The sequence below is a fragment of the Dermacentor andersoni genome, chromosome 9 (genome assembly GCF_023375885.2).
Source record: "Dermacentor andersoni chromosome 9, qqDerAnde1_hic_scaffold, whole genome shotgun sequence".
Lineage (NCBI taxonomy): Eukaryota > Metazoa > Arthropoda > Arachnida > Ixodida > Ixodidae > Dermacentor > Dermacentor andersoni.
In genome coordinates, this window is record NC_092822.1 from 136,936,740 (window position 1) to 136,962,662 (window position 25,923).

The 25,923-nt window shown below is 45.3% G+C and overlaps 1 protein-coding gene across 1 annotated transcript in view; it reads left to right on the forward strand.

Annotated features, from left to right (window-relative positions):
* egl (Egl_like_exo domain-containing protein) overlaps positions 1 to 24,997 on the forward strand; it is a 255,341-nt gene extending 230,344 nt beyond the window's left edge. The window contains exons 8-9 of the mRNA XM_050177263.3: positions 11,581 to 11,909; positions 17,521 to 24,997. Coding sequence (XP_050033220.1) covers positions 11,581 to 11,909; positions 17,521 to 17,980 — 789 coding nt within the window. The 3' untranslated portion in view covers positions 17,981 to 24,997. The remainder of the gene's footprint in view (positions 1 to 11,580; positions 11,910 to 17,520) is intronic.
* The last annotated feature ends 926 nt before the right edge of the window (positions 24,998 to 25,923 follow it).

Consider the following 25,923-nt stretch of genomic DNA (forward strand, 5'->3'; position numbering starts at 1 on the left):
TTGTTTACACTGTTTTCTAAAGGTTCTTTATTCTTCCCTTTATAATTTGTTTTGACTATGTGCTTGATTCCTTGCGCGGGATTATAGCGCAGTGGAACGTGCTTCCGCAATTTTATCTATTGTCAAAACATATTCGGATGCTCTCCTTGACCATGCGTGATATCAACTTTACATGTCGCGGCATTTCCTTGCATCACCTCAGCCGTGCATGCTTCGCACATGATATCTTTCTTCGTTTTGTTTACTATTGCTGTTTGCAATTTGATCTATTATTATGTGTTGATATTTGTTCTCACCGTTCTTGTTCACCCTTAACTGGAAGTGGTTTCTTTTTTTCTTGTATAGGTTTTGAACAAGTTTGGGTGTGATTTTGATTGTTACCCTCTACTGCCACATCGCACACTTGTACCTCATGTTGGTTATTAATGTGCAAACATTATATGGCTGATGAGGTGGAACATCCGGCATTATCGGCATTGGTGTGGCCCCAATGGTCCAAAAAGTCAAGTGAGCCAATCGAGGCAGTTTATGACATCAATTAATTGAAAGTTAATTGAGGCTATCTTAATGAAGGCAGAGTCAGCTAAGGCAGAGTGAATTAAGGCATGTTTAATTAAGCTAGAGTTCATTAGGGCACTCGAACCCACACCATTGGTTTTAGGGTGAAATTAGTTGAAGCACAGTTAATTAGGATATAGTTCATTAAGACGCTCGAACTGGGGACCTTTGGTGGGAGTCGAACCCACGACCTTTGGTGTTAATTATGGCGAAGCTGATTAAGCAGAGTTAATTAAAACACTCGAACTCATGACCTTTGATCGGAGTGGAACCCTTGACCTTTGGTGTTAATTATGGCAAAGTTAAATTAAGATGACTGAAAGTACATAGGTATCGTAAGGTGGTCGCAACGCCTTCACATTGGGATAACTAAGGGCCCTTTGAATTTTATTATTTCACTTTTAACCACTGCAGCCTTGGCTGCCAAAAGGCAGCAGTATTGCATGAATAAATAAATTCAGTGCTCAAGCTATTCCAGGCTGAGCAATCACTTTGTATTCTGAGTCGTATGCTTTATACAGCTCAGCAAAAAGTCTTTGTGAACGAGTACCACTTTACGCAGCTAAAATCTCTTATCACATCCGTGACAAATACTGCTGTAATGCGGCGTAAGTATGCGGCGGCAGAAAATAATTTAAAAGAGATAAACAGCTAAACTATACGCCGAGCGCACGCATGCACTCTTCGCTAACGTGCAGCCGGGCGGCCGAGCACTGCACCGCAGCATAAGGATTGCTCGCAGCGCCACTGTCATTCGAAAACTGTCCTCGCTCGGACAGCAGACTAGCCAATATTTTAGGGACTATACTCGTATGGGCAGCAATGTTTTTGGCCACCCCAAGAACCCAAGGATGCAAGTAGACATAGCGGTCTGCGCATGCACAGTACTGTTGCCCCTGGTTTTTGCGTACGCAAGCCGCTTGTGTCCCCTAAACTAAACCTCTCTAATGGTTCAATGCGGATGGATAAGGTGCTAATGAGCGATAACGGCTTATAATGATCAGAACATCATCAGTGCACTGGGCGCTGCCACCTGCAGTACTTTGCTTGCGTTATCAATGCACCTTGCACCGCTGTGCACACCAGTTCGTATTGCCACAGCGCTGTCGTTTGTACTGGCCGGATCAAGTTTCGTAACATTGATAATGACACAGGGTTGCGTGGAGATGAGCAAGTGACACCGTGCTTACGCATACTTATACAACTCCCAGAGAAGTTCTTGCGTGAAATTTTTTTCTTCATTTCTTCATTCCGCATTTGTAGTTGTGGTGTTGTCAGAGTGTTTAACAGTCTTTGCTGCGGCATGTCGTGTTTATGTTATCAAGAAGTCGACGTTTTTACATCTGCGGAGTTCTCCAATAACGACTTTGTTGCTGCCGTCGCACCTCATCCATCTTCAAGCGAAAGTGATGGCAATGACGATGTGGAAGTCGACGGCGACCCTTCGCTATCTGACACGACATGTGCTTTGAGCATCATGCGAGCTTTTGCAGAGAAGCAGGGCCTCGTGGACAAACTTGCTCACGGCCTTACCAAGTTCGAAGATGTCACGGCAATGCCACCACAGCGGCAAGTGAAGATCGCTGATTTTTTGCTGCCTAACCAGAAATTAAGCCTGTCTGAGTGCGTGTGTTTGAGAGCATCATGATGTAGTACTTTTCCAACTGGTATTCAGCTTCTAAACTTGCATTGGCAGTTAATTCGTATATTGTTTAGTGCGTACCTAAATGCCGTTCCCGGCCGACTACGTATTAAGGAGGTTTGACTGTATAAACCTGCCACATCTGCCTAGCAAAAAAGCCAAGAGGCGGGAAGCCGCCCAGCTTGCTGCAACCAATCGTGAGCACAGTCATGGGAGCTTGTGGCATGCGATTTGATTGGGCTGCTGCTGCGCTAAGTGAGGGTATAAATTTCTGCTACCGATCACCTGTCATTCCAGTGGAATAGCTGAACTCTACCTGCTGCAAAAAGCGACCACGAAAGAGGTTCTGAACAAGCTCTCGGATACTTTCTGTTGCTATGTGTTTTCAGAGTGGCTGATCACTGAAAATGCCTCGTATTTCACGTTGAAGGACTTTGGGGATACTTGTTCAGTAATCAGTGTCCGGCAGCTGAAAACAACGTGCTACCATCTTCAGTCGAATGTGACGGAACGCCAAAATTGAGATGTGAAGCCACTGATTGAGGCATGCGCCCGGACGCATACCGATTGGGATGAGCACCTGGACGTGATTCCCTTTGCCTTGAGAATGAGTGAAAACCGTTCAACAGGTTTTGTACCAGCTTTCCTCATGTTAGGGAGAGATCTACAGACGCCGACGGTCACAATACAGTGAAACCTCATTAAACAGTAGTTGGTCGGAGCTCACAAAAAGTCACCTGTCAAAAATGGAACTCGGGGAGAGTGCAATGAAAGGGCAAAAACATGCAGTAATTATTCACTTTGCGTAACAAAAGTCTGTTATCTTCGTCTGATGCCGCGACGGCCTAGCAGCAACGATAGCAACCTCAAATTTACTGAAGCTGTGAGCCAGCTTTTCAGCCACCCCCTCTTCTCAGCAAACACTCGAATGGCAGATTCCTCGTTGGCGTTCCATATCCTCCGTACATGGGTACAGTAGCGCTGCAGAAGTCGTGGTGCGCCTTTTTCATTGTGGGCTGCTATTCTCATTGCGACGATTGCATCGATTGCATTGACGTAACGCACAGCTTCTGCCCTGAATGAATCGCCCGTGCTGTCACTTTTCGTGTCATCATCATGACTGTCGTTAGGTGACACTTCGGCAACAACAGAGGCTACGATGGCAAAAGCTCGAACCTAGTAGCCGACACCTTTTCACTGTCGCATCCCGAATGCTACACACGGTAGTCGACGGTAGATCCCTGTTGTGTGCCAGCGCCAACTTTGTGACACGTTCAATAGCACGAACAATGTCCAATTTTTCTTCTATGCCGAGCATCCGATGTTATTTTGCCCAAGCTTCGCCATGACGTGAGTCCTATAAAAAAATTTGCAGTTTCGCCCAAAAGCGAAAGCACTGATTGCGATAGCAAATTAGTGGATAGCTGTACCAAGTAAGGATAGTTTTAGCAGCTGTATAAACTTGTAAACATTTGCATACTAACTAAATTAACAATGATAGAATGTGTAAGCATGACTGAACGAAGACGTAGGAAGAAACACACAAAGAGACTGCTGCTGTTTGCTTCTGCGTCCTTGTTCAGTCGAGCTTACACATTCTATCATGGATTCAAACCAACTAGCCTGCCAATGTGTTTTGCCTAAATTAACCAGCACGGTGTCACATGCACACAGCTATACATGAACACATCTTGCTCGATGAGCACGGAAACTCGCTGCCAAAATTCTTGAGAGGAATCGTGGCAGCAGCAAGCGAATTGACCTTCATGCATCTCTCAAACGAAACGGCGAAAGCACAGTGCATATGAAGCTACCAGTGCTATGCGCACTCTGCAAACATCGCAGATTGCTTTGAAGATGCGTCCTGCACGCACGCGCACTTTGGCTGCGTTGCAGATCACTTTCAAGACACACGAGTGCCGGCAACAGGTCCCTACACTGTCCGCCAAAGGTGTCTACTATGGCCTTCGCTATTCACGTGGCCAACGCTGTAGTAGACACCGCGGTTGTCTCCACCCTGTACAGAGTGACGGGTGACATCGAGGCACCCTAGCAATCGCCGGAGAAAACGCCACTCCTTTCTTGCCTGACCCCCCGTTTCATGCGCGACACCATAGGGCGTACATCCGAGTGGTGTTCCGCGCTCGCGCATGTGAGATTGAACCGTGTTCGCTGGCTCACCCTCACACTCTTTCACTTCCACATACAGCATACGGCGCGCGGCAACGGTTTTATTGCCCTTGCACTTTATAAGAACCTCACAGTGATGCCGATGGGAGAAATTTGCCTGGAATGTCCATATAATTGCTGTTGCAATAAAGAAGCTTGCACGATGCTACAGCGCTGTCTGGCTCGGCACTGAAATGATGTTGATGTGCCTTCACACGCAAACGCACAGGGCGCTTGGAGGTTGTTTGGATCTCTGAGGCTTGTTCTGCCGGGCCGCCCAATGGGGACAACACACCACCGTGATTGTGCGACAAAAAGTGGAAACACTATGTGTTAAGCGACACGTATGCAATAAGCTGGTATGGTTTATGTGGATACAAAATGAATTATGTTCAATGGCCACTGAGTCGGGTATTTGACCTTACTGCTTTTAAAACGAAACTACTGTTTAAGTGGGTACAATTTAATGAGGTTTTACTGTACTTGCCAAATGGACAGATTGATCTGGAGCAGAAATGGCAGTCAGCAAGTATGCAAGGTGTTTGTGTGATCGCCTGGCAAATGCTGTGAAGGAAGTGAATCGCAACCATGCAGAGGCCAGGGAGAGTTGAAAAGCCTCCTATGACCGACTGCACCGGGACATGGAATTCAAACGGGAGACCTAGTTGAGAAACGTAACCATGCACGCCACGATGCGAACACAGGGTTTGTGGCGCATTTAGCACCCAAATGGGTTGGTGCCCTATGAAGTTGCTAAGAAGCTCTCACGACTGAACTACGAGCTGAGGTGTCTGAACACAGGTTGTATCAGCGGACCAATTCACGTAGGTAAGCTGAAGCAGCACTTTCGGGAGAAGGCACTGTGGAAGCTGCTGCGCCTGCACCAGCAGTGCGTGGGCAGGCTAGCGATGGCCCATCAACCTTCATGGCGCACCCCTACAACACCTGCAGTCGGCATAACAGACCATAACCAGTCCGGACCCACTCGTAGCAGCAGAAGCAGAAGCGAACCTTTGGAGCAGCAGCTAAAGATGGCCATGGAGGTCACTGAGAGCTGAGGGCATATGGCATGGAGCCACATTCCCAGTCTAGCAGATAGCCACGCTGGTGCACTTCCTGAGGCCACTGGGTGCAAGAGACGAGTGCCAGCACAGGAAGCCAACCTTTGGAGTGAGGGTTCGCCTTAAGCAGCGCACTTTGGTCCCTAGGCCATTCTACTGCTGGAATTGAGTGGCACAAGCCTTCCGATTGGCGATCTGTGGAACCAGGGCCCTGTGTTCCAAGGGCATGTGGGCCCATCAGGCTGATCACAGAAAAACGAAGTGTGCCACGCCTTCTCCAGCTGACGCTGGTGGGGCTGACTTTGGGGGATGTTACAGGACAATGTATTCTGCTGAAAAGGGCCCTGCAAAACACCGACACCGCGCCAACTGCATTGTGGAAGCAACAACAGCGAGTAGGTCAGTTGTGGTTAGACCCCCATAACATTACATAACATCATATTTTTCCTCATTCCAGTGCGTGCACCACGGAAGTAAGGGAACAGGTGCCTTTTTCCACTCTCCCCATGTGAGGAGCCCGACAATTTTTCTCGCGGTGGCGCAACTCGTAGAGTTTCATACAATAAGTACCAGAGGAAACTGGCACTAGTGTCTACGGGAGCTGCAATGAGAACAGTGGTACCAGCATGGGAATTATGGTAAGTACATGGATTTGCCTAAACTTCGTCCTTTTGGCTTCAAACGCCTTTGTGACTTTGTAAACTCGTCATTGTCAACAGTGTACTGCATAATAAATAATTAAATAAACATCATTAAGATTGTCCGACGGCAGCATTCAAACACAGGAACTCTAGCACAGAAGCCTGATCTTGAAAAAAACCATTAAGCCACAGGCGCATGTATCGACAAGTGAACGAAACACCTTTATGAATTTATTGCGGGCATACCAGTGCCTTGAGACGCTTGGCACGTTTCGATTTGGCCACCTGGACAAGCTCAATCGTTGCAATTAATAGCAATTGCGCTTATTCCCGGCGTCTTCTGCTCTTTGAAGAGTATAGATTGTGCTGAAATTTACGACAATAAGATTTATATAGCGTAATATACAAAGCCACAAGAACGTCTGAATCCACATGCACTAAAATCAGACAAATCCACGTACTTCCCATCATTGCCGTGGTGGTACAATGACTGCAATGCCAGAGTTCCCTCCAGTAATTATTGTATGAAACTCTGTGGTGCAACCCTCTTGCAAACTGGTGGCAAATGTAATGATCATGTGGCCGCGGAGCCCCACGTCCATTGAACTGAGCAAAGAACAAGGCAAGGTACAAGGTAGAAATCAGCCCAGCCGGCAAATGCCAGTAAGGAGAAGACTGCAAGCCACGACAAAGGAAGGACCTCGGGTAAACGTCACGTTCCTATCCTTTGTTGTGCCCTGCCACTTTTTCTCACCCCACGACCGTGGTTGGCAAACGTAGTCATAACTAGCCTACTTCCATGTGAATCTTCTGGAGCCATAAAGCATTGTGCTTGGTATTCCACCATGTGTTGTAGTGTTTCTGCTTGTCTTGGTACTGCTGAAGCCCGTCCATACAAGGCAAGCAAGAAGGAGTTGGCTGTCAACTGCCTTAGACACAAGCGGCTTGAGAGTACCCTAGACTACAAGTTCTGTTCAATTAGCAGATGTGCATCTGTTGATAGAGCAGACATGCAGAGGATGCAGAATTGAACACTTCTAAGGCTTTTCTGTAGGTGCCTAGGACGTTCAAACCCGGTGATATACAGGTTGCTCAGATAGAATTACGGGGCATACATACAGGTGCTGGGTGCCATTCTACAATTCTAGTTCGAGAAATTCTGCATACTAATGGTAGCCACTGGCAGCCTAACTGCAAGGCAGTCGTCTGCTAACAATTTTACAGAAAGTGACTGAGGAGCAGAACTGAAGAGCTGGAATCAAACGAAAGATTCTGTTACCGAATGCCGTGTGGTCCTGGTTTCTACTGTGGCTGGCTTACAAACACCGCAGAAGGATTTTTCACAGCTCGCCTGATGTCTCCGTATAATTGAACAGTACTGTACGTGCGAAAATGCTGCAGTAGCGTAGAGGTGGAACACCCGCCTCGCATGCAAGAGGTCCGTGGTTTGAATCCCGGTGCCGCGCAATTTTCCACCGCAATAAAAAAACAAAAAAATCCGCGTGTTGATAAAATTGCATAAACAGGTCTGGAGTGTGTCCAGATCCCGGTGACCAGAACTGGTAACGCACTCCCTCACCAGAGCAGGATTGGCCACCCTGGCCACAACCTTGGCCATAACCTCCTATATGAACACAACAATCAAACCCGGGCCCTCAGTCCCCAGCAGCTGCGAAGCAACTGACCACGGCGGCGGTCAGACCTGCGACGCAGCAGAGGGTGCTAAGAATCCCTGGCTCCGGACAGGCCGCCACTGGAACATGAACCTTGCAACGTTTAACGCTAGAACGTTATCTAGTGAGGTGAGTCTAGCAGTGCTATTGGTGGAATTAGAGGGCAGTAAATGGGATATAATAGGGCTCAGTGAAGTTAGGAGGCCAAAGAAGCATATACAGTGCTAAAAAGCGGGCACGTCCTGTGCTACCGGGGCTTAGCGGAGAGGCGAGAACTAGGAGTCAGATTCCTTATTAATACGAATATAGCTGGTAACATACAGGAATTCTATAGCATTAACGAGAGGGTGGCAGGTCTTGTTGTGAAACTTAATAAGAGGTATAAAATGAAGGTTGTACAGTTCTACGCCCCTACATCCAGTCCTGATGACCAGGAAGTCGAAAGCTTCTATGAAGACGTGGAATCGGCGATGGGTAAAGTCAAAACAAGATACGCTATACTGATGGCCGACTTCAATGCCAAGATAGGCAAGAAGCAGGCTGGAGACAAGGCAGTGGGGGAATATGGCATAGGCACTAGGAATGGCAGGGGAGAGTTATTAGTAGAGTTTGCGCAACAGAATAATATGCGAATAATGAATACCTTCTTCCGCAAGCGGTATAGCCGAAAGTGGACATGGAGGAGCCCGAATGGTGAGACTAGAAATGAAATAGACCTCATACTCTGCGCTAACCCTGGCATCATAGAAGATGTGGACATGCTCAGCAAGGTGTGCTGCAGTGACCATAGGATGGTAAGAACTCAAATTAGCCTAGACCTGAGGAGGGAACCGAAGAAACTGGTACATAAGAAGCCGATCAATGAGTTAGCGGTAAGAGGGAAAATGGAGAAATTCCAGATCAAGCTACAGAACAGGTATTTGGCTTTAACTCAGGAAGAGGACCTTAGTGTTGAAGCAATGAACGACAATCTTGTGGGCATCATTAAGGAGTGTGCAATAGAAGTCGGCGGTAACTCCGTTAGACAGGATACCAGTAAGCTATCGCAGGAGACGAAAGATCTGATCAAGAAACGCCACTGTATGAAAGCCTCTAACCCTACAGCTAGAATAGAACTCGCAGAACTTTCGAAGTTAATCAATAAGCGTAAGACAGCTGACATAAGGAAGTATAATATGGATAAAATTGAACAAGCTCTCAGGAACGGAGGAAGCCTAAATGTAGTGAAGAAGAAACTAGGAATTGGCAAGAATCAGATGTATGCGTTAAGAGACAAAGCCGGCAATATCATTACTAATATGGATGAGATAGTTCAAGTGGCTGAGGAGTTCTATAGAGATTTATACAGTACCAGTGGCACCCACGACAATAATGGAAGAGAAAATAGTCTAGAGGAATTCGAAATCCCACAGGTAACGCCGGAAGAAGTAAGGAAAGCCTTGGGAGCTATGCAAAGGGGGAAAGCAGCTGGTGAGGATCAGGTAACAGCAGATTTGTTGAAGGATGGTGGGCAGATTGTTCTAGAGAAACTGGCCCCCCTGTATACGCAATGCCTCATGACCTTGCGCATACCTGAATCTTGGAAGAACGTTAACATAATCCTAATCCATAAGAAAGGGGACGCCAAAGACTGGAAAATTATAGACCGATCAGCTTACTGTCCGTTGCCTACAAAGTATTTACTAAGGTAATTGCAAATAAAATCAGGAACATCTTGGACTTCCGTCAACCAAAGGACCAGGCAGGATTCCGTAAAGGCTACTCAACAATAGATCATATTCACACTATCAATCAGCTGATAGAGAAATGTGCGGAATATAACCAACCATTATATATAGCTTTCATTGATTACGAGAAAGCGTTTGATTCTGTCGAAACCTCAGCAGTCATGGAGGCATTACGGAATCAGGGTGTAGACGAGCCATATGTAAAAATACTGAAAGATATCTATAGTGGCTCCACAGCCACTGTAGTCCTCCATAAAGAAAGCAACAAAATCCCAATAAAGAAAGGCGTCAGGCAGGGAGATACGATCTCTCCAATGCTATTCACAGCGTGTTTACAGGAGGTATTCAGAGACCTGGATTGGGAAGAATTGGGGATAATAGTTAATGGAGAATACCTTAGTAACTTGCGCTTCGCTGATGATATTGCCTTGCTTAGTAACTCGGGGGACCAACTGCAATGCATGCTCAATGACCTGGAGAGGCAGAGCAGAAGAGTGGGACTAAAAATTAATCTGCAGAAAACTAAAGTAATGTTTAACAGTCTCGGAAGGGAACAGAAGTTTACGATATGGAGCGAGGCACTGAAAGTGGTAAGGGAATACATCTACTTAGGACAGGTAGTGACTGCTGATCCGGATCATGAGAGTGAAATAATCAGAAGAATAAGAATGGGCTGGGGTGCGTTTGGCAGGCATTCGCAAATCATGAACAGCAGGTTGCCATTATCCCTCAAGAGAAAAGTGTATAACAGCTGTGTCTTACCAGTACTCACGTACGGGGCAGAAACCTGGAGGCTTACAGAAAGGGTTCTACTTAAATTGAGGACGACACAACGAGCTATGGAAAGAAGAATGATAGGTGTAACGTTAAGGGATAAGAAAAGAGCAGATTGGGTGAGGGAACGAACGCACGTTAATGACATCTTAGTTGAAATCAAGAAAAAGAAATGGGCATGGGCAGGACATGTAAGGAGGGAACATAACCGATGGTCATTAAGGGTTACGGCCTGGATTCCGAGGGAAGGGAAGCGTAGCAGGGGGCGACAGAAAGTTAGGTGGGCAGATGAGATTAGGAAGTTTGGAGGGTCAACATGGCCACAATTAGTACATGACCGGGGTTGTTGGAGAAGTATGGGAGAGGCCTTTGTCCTGCAGTGGGCGTAACCAGGCTGATGATGATGATGACACTGACGAGGACTGAGCGAGAAGCTTTTACGCCGCTATTTCGGACCATACAAGATCATCCGATGCATTTCCGCACTCAAGTATGAGGTCATGCCAGGCGGCATTTCGCTATCACAGCGGCTCCACTCACGACCAGAAGTAGTTCATGTTGTGCAACTTAAGCTGTTCCACCAGCGCTAATGAACTTTGGGGACATCGCATAGCTGAACTTTGGACTTTTTTTTTGACTGTGTCACCTTAGACTTTGTTTCTTAGTTGTTTTGTTACTTTGTTTAAGAAATGTCCTTTTTTGTTTTACCTCCCGTTATGTTTGTAGCATCAGGACGATGCCTTTCGAGAGGGGGGAATTGACACGTGAACTCGTTTATCTTTTACGGTTGAACGTTTTTACCGTCTAAGAAATGTTATCGCTCAGCACAGGACACGTCTACGTGTATCGTAAGGTTCTAGAATTTTATGGATGCTTCTATCCGCTGTCTGTTGTCGCCGAACCTTGTGTAATCTGATTGCATGCATGCGCGACGCGAGTGGCGTAGAAATTTGTGGAAAGCACGCGGGTCCCAGCAATTACTCTGGAACATTCGATGACTGATCTACAAAAGCCGACGCGCTTGACTCACTGATCAGATTTTCGACGATCGCCGACTGTGTTCGCCGTTTTCGTTGACCATTGAGTGTAGCCTGTTTTTCTGGGCATAGGTTCGCCCAGTAAAGTTAGTTTCACCATTCACAGTTTTCTTTTTGTGTCCTCAACCGTCACTACCACGTGACAATATCATGCAGCAATGCACTGTTGAGCCCATGAGTGAACATTGTGTGTTTGCAGTAGTCATTCCACCACCTTTTGATCATTCCTTTAATGTTGAGAGTGTAACAAGCAGTGCAGGCAAGCAAACGCGCACAAAACAAAGGCATGCATGTCCAGGTGAAGAGCCTGTACCGGCGGGACCAGAAGTTCTGGAGCCGGCGACCCCTGAGTGAGGACATGGTGTTCCATGCGGCCTTTGATGTGTTCTGCCTGCTACCCGGTGTGTACGGAGCCCTGCGGGGAGCCTTGCGACCTGAGTCAGAGCCACTCCTGTGGGCCCTTTGTGAGGAGCAGGCCTTGGCACACATAAGCCCTGATGAGGTAAAGCAGCGCAAGAAGCAGCGCAAACTAGACCACGAGGTGGATGATCTGCGCCGGCGCTTGGATGCTGCCCGGCATACGCAGCGCCAGGTGGTGCTGAGCAACCGTGAGATACGCCTTCTCAGGTGGGCTGTGGCAAATTGTATACAATGTACTATACTTGTGGAATGAAATTTTAATGTAGAACACTCGTTATTCGAAAGTAAGATGTCACATCATCAAGCATCTGGTCACTAAAGTTAGCATGAACTCTGATTTAGGCATAAGAGCCAGAACATTGCCAGTGAAACATAAACTAGAGTTGCGAATGCATGTTATAGTTGGGTCTAAATTGTCGTGCTGCATTCCTGAGAATAGTACATGCCCTGAAGTTATGGTGCTAGGTTCTCAAAATGATGGATTCATTTGTGAAGTTGCAGAAAGTTCCACATGCTCTGTAGTAAAAGATAAAAATGTATGCCAAGTGACTTCGCATAAATACCTTGTGCACTGTGCTTTCTTTCAAGAGTTATTTCTGAGCATATTGTGCACCTGTAGAAATCTTTTGTGGCTGTTCCATATATTCCCCTTCAGATGATCTTTGCCATTGATTGTAGTTAGGTCATTGCAGTTCTGGAATAAGCTGTTTTGGCTAGTTATTTATCATGATCATTTAGTATCGTGTGTAAAACATAACTTGCACAGTAGTCTGTGCATAACTTTATGTGGGTAACGTGTGCTCACTTTCGTTCAGCTTTTGATGCATTTTTGGTTATGAGGAATTGTTGTTAGTGTGGGAGAAGCAGACATCCTTCGCCGCCGTTACCATAACTGTATCGCACAAGGTGAACATTTGAACTATTCCATGGCAGGTGGAGCTATCATCAGTCGGCGTTCCTGGAGGTGGTCATTATCTCATGTACTAGCTCAGATCAACGCTGCTTAGCTTCGGTGATTGCAGGAGCTGGCACTGATGCACCAGGATATGGCCAATAGCTTAGGAACATTTGTTCGCCACCCAAATCCCCATTCATGTTCATGCAAATTCCAAACTGCAATGAAAAAAAAAGCGGCGCCCCTTACATAAACGACATCTTTTTGGGGATGCATGAGGCTAATAGTGCTTTAGTTGGCTACACGCAAAGCCTTTCCCTCGTACATGTCACGCATGAATACGCTGTGGCATATCCAACAGACTGACTAATAAGTGTCTTATCCCATGGTGAAACAATTAATGTGGGTAAGCGCGCAAGAACAAAACAAAGTTTGGGGATTGTTTCACAATCCTCCCACCACCAAAAACCTTATTAATTTTAAACAGGTTAAGTCACAAGGCAGAAGAACACGTCGGCGTGCATACAGAGAGAGTTGGGAGAGGTATCTCTCTGGCATAAATTCTTACACTGATGAGGCAAAAATATGGAATAGGGGGAATGAATTGAAAGGCCAAGAGTTGAACCCCCTTCCCTTAATATGTAGCCAAGGTAGAATCTGCCTGGAAGATCAGGCAGATTGTCTGGGTGAACACTTTGAATACTATGTCTCCAGTGCCTTGCATTACACACAATGATTCGTGTGGTTAAAAAAACATGCATGGTGACAGTCCTTTGAATGCAAATGCACTCGAAATGAAAATTACAACTTCCCATTTAGTTTAGCTGAAAACTTCTTTCATCTTTTGCAACAGCTCGGCACCAGATGGTGACTGCATTGACATGTGGACTTGTTGTTGCTGTCACGTCTATGTCACTACTATGTGACAGTATGACACCACATGGCACTTTGGTATTATCTGAGACCTTTCTGTCATGGGTGTCCATAGTAATATGTTAAGTATAATTGAAAGTTACCTTTCTAACCATACCTTTTGTGTAAGGGTGGGTCAGGCCTTGCCGAGGTCTTTCACACAGGAAACTGGTATCCTGCAAGATGGTGTGCACGGCTGTCCTACAAACATTATTCTACTCTGTATATGTATGTGCAGATTGGTTTTAAATCGTGCATGTATCTGCGATCGACATGTCCAGCATGGCTTAAACAAAGTGGCTAAATGGGCTGATGAAAACGGCTTTATGTTGATCCCACAGAAAAGTACATGTGTGCTTTTCACGAATAGGAGAGGAATAGTACCAGAATCTGCTATTGAGCTCTCTGGTAACTCATTACCTTTAAGCGCAGAGCACAAGTTTCTCGGCATCATATTGAACTGGAATCTCACATTCGTTCCACATATAAAATGCTTGAAGGTTAAGTGCCTGAAAACAATGAACTTCTTAAAGCTTCTATCATGTACAACATGGGGCAGTGACATAAAATGCATTTTGATATTGTATAGGTGTCTTGTTGGCTCATGACTTGACGAGGGCGCGATAGCTGAGCAGTCTGCTGTGCCCAGTGCTTGAAAGATGTTCGATCCTGTTCGCCATTTAGGAATCCGCCTCGCGACCTTCAGGACAAGCCACGTAGAAAGCCTTTACGTAGAAGCAAATGCATGGTCGCTCCATCCAGCTTTAATATTGCCGCAAAAACTTAAAAACCCTTTAATTAACAACCTCTATTCACTTATCTACTCTGTTTATGCATCTAAACAACACCTCCACCAATATGTTACGGGGATGTTGCGAGTATAGAAAGGCTATATTTACATTATATATAGAGGCTAAGTCAGAGTAGTTAAGATGGCTGACCACCAACAACACGCAGCAGCCCGCGTCTCCAATCTTCTTCATCCTCTCTCTTCTTTCATCCTTCCGTAGCAATATGTTGGGTGCCTGGGCACAGACACATCGACGGTAATGTTCTTGCTGACAATATTGCCACGTCTGTAACAACAAAAGTCGGCACCTCTACTATAGCTATCCCCGCCACAGATTTTGAGCCTTACCTATGGAAGAAACTAAGGAAATGTTAGCAAGGTGCTTGAGACGGCGAAACACTCAATAAACTCCATGTCATTAAGCCCAACCCAGGAAATTGGCGAGCCATTACGAAAACACGAACTGAGGTCATTTTCTGCATTCCTAGAATCAGCCACACATTCTCACCTCTTGATTAGGAATGGATCTCCTATCTGCAGTATGTATGGCGAGATGCTGACTGTAGTCCTTGTCTTGATGGAGTGCAAGGAATCGGAACGTCATAGAAAAAAATACTTGCTTTAGCATATAAGCAACATGTTTCTTTCCACCCAGCAATATTTCTTGGTACAGAACTTTTTTTTTTTTTTTTTGGTACCACGGGCTAGCTTTGAAGTTTCATGAAGCTGCTGGTATGTTGTGGGTTACCAGGCCCCCTACACTCGTAGCACATCCTCTTCTGAGAGGCTGCTGCTGCGACAACATTTTTGCAGAGCACTTGCTTCTCTGCCCTTGCGTTCAGCGTTAAGGCACTGGTGCTACTTTCACATGCACATTTTATGACATTATCAATTCAGAATGAAGCATTTATGGTCATTGCTCACATCTCTGGTCATTGTCACCATTTTAATACTTATATGTTTTAAGCAAGTTACAGCGACTGATTTTATGCCTATATACAGCCATTCTACATCCGCCATTCACAGTATGTTCCTCTATTTCACAAACAATTCATTGAAAACTCATCAACATGTGTATGGTGCTCTTTGGCAATATCTGGCCCTTGCATCATAAAACTGCATACATTGTCACCATCACTCCCAAAGGATGTCATTTCATGATGATGATGATTTAACACATTTCTAGTTTTATGAAGCCAGGATTTAATCATTATAGGCTGCAATCAGTTTTATGTTTTTCCTGCAGTTTTACAAGTTTCCTTTATGTGAGAATTGAAGAAAGATATGTTTTCAATTAGCATAGTGTATTTTAGCTTTAATGTTGTCTTCAACCACATGTTACAAATTGCAATTTCGCCTGCTACAAATTTTGTTCCAGAATGCTCTTGGTTATTGTCACCATTACTTCAACTCATGAAATAGTTATAGTGCATATGGTCATTATTGCTTGCAACTTGAAAGGCTGCATGTTGGGTTTGATCTAGCTGTCTTGTTTGAGATTTTTGTTGCCTGTATCTAGCCATTTCAAGGGTCACTATCTTATAGCTTAGGTGAGAGAGCAACTTCTTGTGATCTTCTTATAAGTCTTTTTGAGCTCAGGACGGCTTTTCTTCTATCAGTATGAAAGCATCAGAAATTGATCCTCGGTTTTTCTCTACATTACCTGATAGCAACAGCTGGCAAGGCAGCTGGAAAGTGAGTGCATTGCATCATTCTTGACGGTTTGCCATTGCTGCTTCAGAACTGTTTAGAATGGTCTAGGCAAATGAACGTGAGCATCCCAAGCCGAGCCTTGTGATCATTCAACAAGGAGTGCTGGTTTAGAAGAACTTGTTGGGCAAGTTGGTACATATTAGCGAACTTTGTTTAACTGCGCGAACAAACGGACCACAGAGACAGCATGGGACAAGGACTGGCGCAGACTTGCAACTAAAGTTTATTCCACAAAGACCACATATAAGTACACCCCCGACATACACCACTGCGCGTGCACGAAAAAAGAAAAGATAGGAAGAAGTAAAGATAGCTTCCAAGGGTGCGGAACAAAGCACTCCATTTTCCACGTAGATTGCAGTGTTGGAGTAATTTATCAGATACCTCTATCACGCGGCAAAGTTTACGTAGGCCAAACAGGGAGGTGCATGAATGTGCGCTTGCGTGAGCATGAATTGTCAATTAGAAATGAAACGAAAGGGCACCTGCCTGTCCACTGCTTGGCATGCACGTGCAAGCCGATCATGAAGGAAGTAAAGATTTTGTGCCGCTGCCGACATAGCCGAGCCAAAGAGCTACTCGAGGCGTACCATATTAGAAAGAAGGGACAAGACCGTGTCAGTGACACCTCAGTTTACTTACACAACAGTGAGATGAGGTTTATCAACGAGCGTAGGTAGGTCGCGTTTTGCATATACAAGGTTTTTCTTTTCTTTTTTCGCGCACACGCAGTGGTGTATGTCGGGGGTGTACTTATATGTGGTCTTTGTGGAATAAACTTTAGTTGCAAGTCTGCACCCGTCCTTGTCCCATCCTGTCTCTGTGGTCTCTTTGTTCGCGCAGTTAAACAATGTTCGTAAGTAGTGCTGGGTCTGTTTTGCGGCTTCAAAGGGCTGGCCGGCAAGTGGGACACCAGTTTCGTTAGGGAGGACATCGTCCGTGCCGCTGTAAAGACCTGTCACCTGAATCACTGTAATTCGACAGTGCATATGAATGGAAGCCATGATTTTCTGATTCTTGCCTCCCACATTGACAATTCTTTTCAATTGCCCACTTCGAGGTAATTCTGCACACCCCTTTTGTGACTTGATGCATGTGTTCATTTTGCCGTTTCATTCACATTATGATGGCTCTAAAGCATGCGCCTAGGCCCTTAAAAATGGAATTATTGGCACAAAAGATATTTTCACATCACAATAAAAACTATTCGCACATGTAGAATGCAGGTAAGAAAAGACTACTCGTGTGCAAGTTTATGATTAAATTGTGCATAAGTAGTACTGTTTTGACATAATAGCATTGGCAGACCTTCTAATAAATTGCTCCTTTTTGCCCTGCTCAGTATTCTCTCAGGGCTGTTTGGTTTTTGTTGCTGTGCCTGACAGGAAGTCCAAGACAGATCTGTGCTGTTATCAGTGTGATTGATCACCATTTATTTGTCTTGAAGTGCCTCCAGGATGACCTAGAAATTAGTCACAGGCCAATCGGGGTCTCTAACATGTGTGCAGGTACGTGAACCTAAGTGAAGAGGAGTGTGCACGCATCGATGGAAATCCCAAGGTGGCTCGGAAACTTGATCGCCTACGGAACCGTGGTGTGGGAGCAGCAGGGAGTGGTGCCACCGATGGCTTGCCAGGTGCCGGTGATGAGGATGATGAAGAGGATGATGATGCAACCGAGTCAGAGTCTGAGTCTACCGATTCTGACCTGCCGAGGTCTGGTGACTGGAGCTGTGATTCGCTGGGTGCAGCAGTGTCACCCAGCCACTCATTGGATGGGCCAAAGGCACCGACCCCCGTGACAGCCAATGGGCATGCTTCGGAGAACAGCTGCTGCTGCTGTGGAGAATGCCGGACGCCGAGAGAGGGTGTGGACGTAGCCTGTCAAACACTTTCCACGGGTGACATTGTCATAACTAAGGTGTTCTTTGAAGAACAGGAGCATGGAGGGAAAACAATCATCCAGTGACAACAGCCTTTGAGGAACCAGTGAACTATGTGCACCTGGGAGTTGTTTATGATATTGCATTTAGGAGGTGTTTCCTCAACAGCCGCCGGTGAACTACATAATAGCCCAGAGATATCTCATGGGATAGACCAGTGAATGAGTGTTACCTTTTGCTACACAATGCTGTGAGAGTTTTCAAGAAACCCGAGGGAGTGAATGGCCCATCAGTTCAGAAGGAGTTCCACAAATGCTCAAGAAAGAACTGCCACAATGCCTGCCATGTTCTTGCGAGGTATCCTTCTCCTAATAGGCAGTTCTTATGAACCAGTTTTTCTATTCAGTGCTTGCTGGTCCAGAGCCATGATATTTAAGTGCCTTTATATAGTGACACCTTTGAGGGCTAGTCTAAAGCAGGGGTTCTCAAACTTTCTGGCTTTGGAGAACCCCTCTTTTGCTGATATGCTTATACATGGAGCGTCGCAGTAAATTAACCAAATGCACAGTATCTATAACGCATAAATGAAAACAAAAAGGTGCATTAATAACTGGATCATGTAAACAGACTTTGCGTTGGTTGCCTATTGTGCATTTGCACCTGCATTACTATGTTATACTTGCAGTTGGAAGTGTCTGTAAGTGACCTTCTTGTGGAGATGAGGTTTCTAAAGATGTAAGCAATTCCATCTCGTTGGCAATCATGTTGTGACATGAGCACGTTGACATAAAATTTCACAGGAAATATGGGCAACAGTTTCCCAGCCATGTGAGCAATACCCAAGTAGCTCCCCGACTGCTTGAGCCCTTGGCATTTTCGGTTGGGCATGTTATCTTTATTCTCACAATAATACATAGATATTTTCTTCCTCGCCGCTGATATTCAATGTGCCTTGACCATAAAGGCACCACCCTATGCATTATGGGCCATAAATAGCATTGTGTTGCAAACAACATCTAAGTGAATTGGGAAATTTCATTTTTCCCCCATTACACATTTTGCCGCACCACTCATGGAGCCCTGTAGTATCGTATCTACCATTCCTGACTCATTTTCATCATTTTTCACACATCTGCAAAACACCTTCTGCATCTAATTTGATAAAAAAGAAATTGTAAACCATTTGCGCACGTGTTGTAATAACCAGACTGAGTAGGAATAGAGGAAGCTTTAGCTCGACAGCTTCTATCTAGGTACATGGGAACAGAGAAGTCGTTTTTCTCTGCAACCACTGCACCAATACTGATGAGGTATCTTCAGTTTAAAAGAAAAAGCTAGAACCTAGTGGCTCTAGGAAGTGAAATATTTATTTAGTCTACAAATTCTTTCAGAGAAATTTTTGACATTTCCAAAATTAAAGAAAAGCTAAATTATAAAACTCCGTGTCCTCATTTTTCTGTTGCCCTGTGTGTTCAATTTGCACTACAGTGTGCATGATGCCTTACTGACTAACCTATCAGCCGATCCTTTCGAACTTCATCTCAAGTTTACAACTCAAACTCAGCAATGAAGAGCAATACCACAGTAAACTGCTTGGACCGCAAGGCTCCTTCCCAGATAACGGTGCCCTGGTTCCGATTTCCTTGAGCAAACATTGTGCCACAGATACTAATAGATGGAAAGGATAACCTGCCTCCGTGAGCCTGCGCGTTTGCTCCCGAAAGCTGTCAGAAATGCTATGATGGCACGATTTTTGCAACGCGTTTCTGTAACATGACTTAACTCTGCCTCGTTTTACGATTTTCGAATGCGCAGATTGGAAGGGCAAAATAGGCTTGTTTGCACGCAGTTCGTATTGCCAACGCCCAGACTTAGTTTTAAGTCAAGAAACCTAATTGCTCCACCGTCTGGCTCGTCACTTGTGATCACCAATCGCTCTAGCCCCTCTCTCAAAATTCTTTCAAGGTGTGTCAACAGCGACTGATTCTTGTTATCAACGTTGTCCACTAAAACTAAATAATCACCAACAAACCTGAACACACGAGCAACCTCTAATATGCTATACCAACACGCCCAGTCGTCAACCTTCGTGTCTGATCACATATAACATTCAAACACACACAAAAAAAACACAAGGACACATAGGATATAGAGAGCAGGCTTCATAACCCTATCCTAACCTTCCGTGCATACTGTGTATCATATGGTGGTGGTGTGTGGCACCGTGTCACGCGAGGAGAGCACACACTGTAGTTCAGCTTGGACTGGTCTGAAGAATGGGTGTGGGCCAGCGATGGTCTAGAGGGATGTGTGCCGGTGACTACCAAAGTGGCTACTCGTCCGCTTAGGCGCCTGTTCCCAAGGCCCAACAGGACCAGCCAATGCACGAACGGCAACCGGTCCGCTGTGGCACCTGCTTTGAGGGCTCGGCAGGACCAGAGGACGATCCCAGGCGGCTGACGGTCCGCCCTGGTGCCAGTGCCTGCGGTCCCTCCCGAGAGTTGCTGAGCGGTGCTACGGTCCGCGTGGCCACCAGCAGTGCTGCTGGCACAGTTACGTTGGCAGAAGCCAGCAGAGCTTTTCATCAATGGGCCTACCACATCCCCCGAGCCACAGAGTGGTAGGTGGCCTTCCCCAGTGCCAGGGCGTGGACAGCTCCACAAGCTGATACACCCACACACAGTGTGCGTACCGTGAGTGCACCACCGTGAGACTGCGCTTGGGATAGTTGTCCATCAGGTGAAAATGGTCACACGTAGGATAGCAAACTATACCATGTATGCACAGATGGTTAGGATAGGGTTACGCGGCCTGCTCTTTATATGCATAAGTGTTCTATGTCTTCTTGTTTTTTATATATGTGATCAGACGTGAAGGAAATAAAGGCAATGTGTGTTCCCCATGCATTTCTTACTGGGTGTGAGGTCCTGGGCCCATGAGCCTTTCACAAGGTTTTAGCAGATGTAGTTTACAGAACTGCAGTATCCATTTTTGTTACAGAGAGACCGATTTGTAAACTTCATGCCTAAATTTTGTTAACGCATTATATGGCTGATGGTGATTATATGGTGCATTATATGGCTGATGAGGCAGAAAATCTGTCATTGTTGTGACCACATGATAGTCCAAAAAGGCTACGCACCCTCGACCTTTGGTGGGAGTCGAACCCACAACCTTTGGTTTTAATTATAAGGCACAGTTAATTAAGATAGGGTTAATTCAGGCACTCGCACCCACGAGCTTCGGTGACAGTCAAACCCATAACCCTTGGTGTTAAGGCTAAGTTAAAGGGTCCCTCACCAGGTCTGGGCATTTTGAGTTGACAAGCGTCATGCATACAATGCAGGTTAACGATCATGTCTGATAAGTATTACATCGCTACGTGCTGCATAAAGAGCGAAAATTTCAAACCGAGCGCCATTGCCCTTGTGCTCACGGGCGCTGCGCTTCAAGCCGGAGGGTTGACGTATACGTGCATGGATGTGTGCCATGACGTCGCTCATAGTGACATGGGACTTTGAGAATTATTCAAGGCAGCATTTGTTATTTGCATAATTTGTTGCTTCAGTAGATGAATTAAAGTTTAGAGAAATAATAAAACACACGAACCGAATGTATTTGTGCTTTTGTTTTACTTCACACCGAAGCAAGAGAGATGTAGTTCCCTTTTGTCTGCGTGTTCCCATGTCGTGCAGTCACATGCGCAGACTCCAAAACTATCTCGTTTCCTACCATGTTCCAGTGCGCGATCATGCTCTCTGATCCGCTTGTGTCTGCCTCAGTGTTCGTGTAGCACTAACTTGTACTGCTAGTCAGGTGTTCTCATGCATAGTGGGCAAAGTAAAGTCATGCACTGCATCAAACGAGACAAACATAACAACTCGCTTGCGACACTGTCAGCAGAAGTGTACCATGCAGCAAAAAGGGAGGGGAAAAAAAATGAAGGCGGGGCCCATGATGTATGCATCGCGTGATCCTCGAGCTCCGACATGGGAGAACGCAGGGAAGGAATTTCACTTGCAGAGGCTAGACGGTGCAGGTGGAGAGTGTCCTTCTATGCAGTGGCACTCGCCTCCTGAAATCATGGGTTCGCGGCACTGAAATATTTCTATCTCAGGTACTAATGAACCAATTTGAAAAATGGTTGTGGCAGAATGCTCCCTAAAGAGCATGTAACAACTTCCAGCATATAACGAAAATTTGCTACGTGGCTTGGTGAAGGGACAGTTAATTAAGATGGGGTTAATTAAAGCACTCAAAACCACCACCTTTGGTAGAAGTTGCACCCTCGTTTGTAGGTGGGAGTCAAACCCGTGACCTCTGATTTTAATTAAGGAGAAGTTAATTAAGGCACTTGAACCCACTACCTTTGGTGGGAGTCGAACCCACAATGTTTGGTGTTAATTAAGGCACATGTACTTTAACTAAACTTAATTAAGGCACTCGAACCCATGACCTTTCGTGTTAGTCAAACGTACAACCATTGGTGGGAATCGAACCCACCTTTGGTGTAAATTAAATTTAATTATGGCACAGTTAATTTATATAGAGTTAATTGAGGCACTCAAACCCTCAACCTTTGGTGGGAATGGGACCCACAACCATTAGTGTTAATTAAGGTGGAGTTAATTAAGACACAGTTGATTAAGATATAGTTTTAATTAATCTACTCAAACCCACATCTGTGGGAGTCGAGCCCACGACCTTGTGTTGTGCACACCTTGTGACAAACACCATTGGTCATGTGATGCACGGTGCTTCTGCTGATGTGGCTGCTCGAGTGGCATGACTCCGCCAGTGGCACCACCAGACGTCGCCACGCTTCTGCTGATGTGGCCGCAATTCATCCACATAGGTATAACCAAGTGCCCCTTGAATTTTTTAGCTTACCAGTTATTGGGAATTTCTTAATAAATGGCAGGCCATAAATACACATTTTGCTTCCTAGAGGAACTAGAATTTAACTCTCTCTTTCTCCCAAATTTAACAAATTGCATTAAAATTGGCCTTGGAAAAGCAGTACTACATTTTACATGTATTTGCATACGCTGCATCAGAGAAGGTCCCGAGCTTCTCTTAACACAGGGAGCACAGAAGCTTGTTTGTGAAAGAGCAAAAGGGTAGGCCTAGCATGACAACAAATACCAAGATGATGAGCGGATGTACATTTGCATAGTTTTCTTGATGCTTACTCTGAAATTTATGCATTGAATTCTCAATAAGTTTTCATTTCTGTCATGTCCCATGTGTCTTTGTTATGGCTCTTGACATAACAAGAAGCATTTGTATAATCTTACTGATTGTTTTATCTTTTGCAGAAATATGCACGTACTTCTAGACTGTGGAGAATGTGTACATTTTCGCATGTCCTTGATGTAATAGTTGCATTCTCTAAGCTGAGCATTTAAGCTGCAGCAAGTTTGCCCAGTGTACTCCTCCCATCAAAAAAGGCATATATAGTGTGCCTCACGTAACTTGTGCCAAGAATTAAAAAGTGGTTAGCCGCAGCTGAATTAAGCCAACGACATATGGTTTGCCGTCATGTGGCACTCCTTATAGTACTTTTTATATTGTACTTAATTAGTTAAATAACTAAGATCAAATATGCAAAATTTTTAATATTCCCTTTAGGCCCAAGCGCATTTTATTATGTTGTAAAGGGCATTTCAAAATTACCAATCCAGTTTTTTTATGGCAATGTACGTGCTGCGTGATGATTTTTTTCGGCGTTTAAGGAAAGCCCGCACAATATGAGATCAAACCTGCACTCGTGCACTATCGTATTGCAGCATGCTCCACCGTGCGTCGAGCCTATCACTTCTCAGGGACGCCGGCGCTTCCTTTCTGTGTGCCCCCTCCAAGGATGCCAACGCACTGTGAAGCCGATGCCCAGAGCCCTAGCCGCTCACTTTGCCACGGTCCGCACGCACTGCAATTGAGAGCCCTGCAATTTCATAGCACATGAGCACAGTCACGGGGTTTTGTTTCATATTTTGTGGGCTTTCTTTAAATGGTGGAAAGAATCTCCACACAGCATGTACATTGCCACAAAACATTGGGTCGGTCGTTTCTGAACCCCCCTACAATGCAATGAAACGCACTTGGTCCTAAAGTGAATATTAAAAAGTTTGCATAATTAATCTTAGTTAATTAATTAAGCAGAATATAAAAATACTCTAAGGAGTGCCACATGATGGCAAACCATATGCCGTTGGTTTCATTCAACCGCGGCTAATTTTTTTAAATGCTTGGCACAAGTTACGTGATACACCCTGTATACATGCTATGCTCTAATGCAACTTATGAATGAAAATATTTTTGTTTGCATTTTATTTGGACATTTATCTTGCTCTTGAGCTGGTTTTAGAATCACTGTTTTGCACAAGCTTATGGGCAAAATGCAAGCCATTTATTTGATATCGGGTTCTCACTTTCTTTTGTTCGTGCCAAGAGGTACTGCACAGAAGCATGCCTCATTTTCCTTTCTTTTTTTCTTGTCCTGTGTTTTGCCTTTAAAATATTTTCTTTTATAAAGGCAAAAATCAGGGGCCACCTATGACAGTTCGAAACTCTTTTTATAAAGTGCTACTATTGACACATGCAAATTCAGTATTTCATATATCGCCAACATGGCTGCATTGTCTGCACTCCTTGTTTGACCTTACTTATTGTGATGCAATGCCAAATTGCCTGTATGTTTTTCCATAAGCTATGCTTCGAATTTCAAACAGCTGGTGCCTGCTTTCTTCATTATTTAGATGTTCAACAGTACCACACCATGGGGCACACAAAGCTCATAGGATGTCCACTTTGCATTGTCAGGCATGGCCGAGAGTCTTGTATTCATTGTGTTGCGAAATGCCGTAGCAAAGACTGTCCCAAGCAATGAGGCAATTCGTCTTTGGGCGGGCTTGACACACTGTACTGCTGTTGCATGTGTTGGCAGCAATGTAGGTTTTCATGTACCAGCATTTGTAGCACTAATGATGATTTAAAGTAGCAAACATCAGTGACCAGTCTTGCTTAATTGCAGGGTGATGCATGGTGATGGACAACGTGTGTGCAATACAAAGCTTTTGTTCATTAAAGTAAGTGAACGTTAAGTGTGGCATTTTGGAATATGTTTTCTTCTCTCTCTAAAGGGATTGTAGCGTTTGCCCACACTTTGCTTGGGTTTTCACCCCTCTACATTGAATTTGTACTGAAGGCATCTTCAAAACAGCCTTCTAACTGCAGCACTGTGGATTTAGCTTTTGTGATCTCATTATTCAGTTACATGTTGCTGCCGTCCACAGACCTTTTCTTTCATCTCTTAGACCTCCTTCATTCTCCTTTTTCATTGAGTGAAGCATATGCTGTGACAATGATATCGTAGGTGTGACAGAATCCTGCAGGGTCACGATAGAACATGGTGAAACGAAAGAAGGCGCCAAGCACAAAAGTTACATGACGGCAGCGTAGCTGCCGTCATGTAAGAAGGGAGACGTTGACGACCCAGTGGTTAGCCGAGAACAACGCACAAGTGTTTAATGCACGTATATATAAAGCAAAAGGGGAAAGGGAAAAGGAGGAGTGAATATAGAAAAAGAACTTGGCGCCCGCGCATTGACAGCGCGCTCATGACGCGGCGGTTTGATACCAGATTTTACAACACTTCTTCCCTCTTAAAAACGCTGCACTGGTTTGCGGGATCTTGTGGAGCGTCGAACAGGTTGGATGGGTACTTGGTCTGCCCCGGATGCCACGAGTGTTGGAACAGGTATCTGGTGGTCCAGGTCTCGAAACGCTTCTTGGGGTGAAGATTCTCCCGCGTCGTCGGGGCTCGCGGATGGCTCTTGGCAGAGTGGCGGGGCGCTCTGAGTACGGTCTCTGCTGATCGAGCCTGGGTCGGTTCCTGGTGGTTCATCTGGAGAAGATTCAGTGCGGGTGCGCACTTGGTCGATGTGACGCCGCACGATTGCTTGAGGAGTCTCCACTGTGACCATCCGTCCTCCCGATGTCGCTGTTACCCGTCCTGGTATCCATTTAC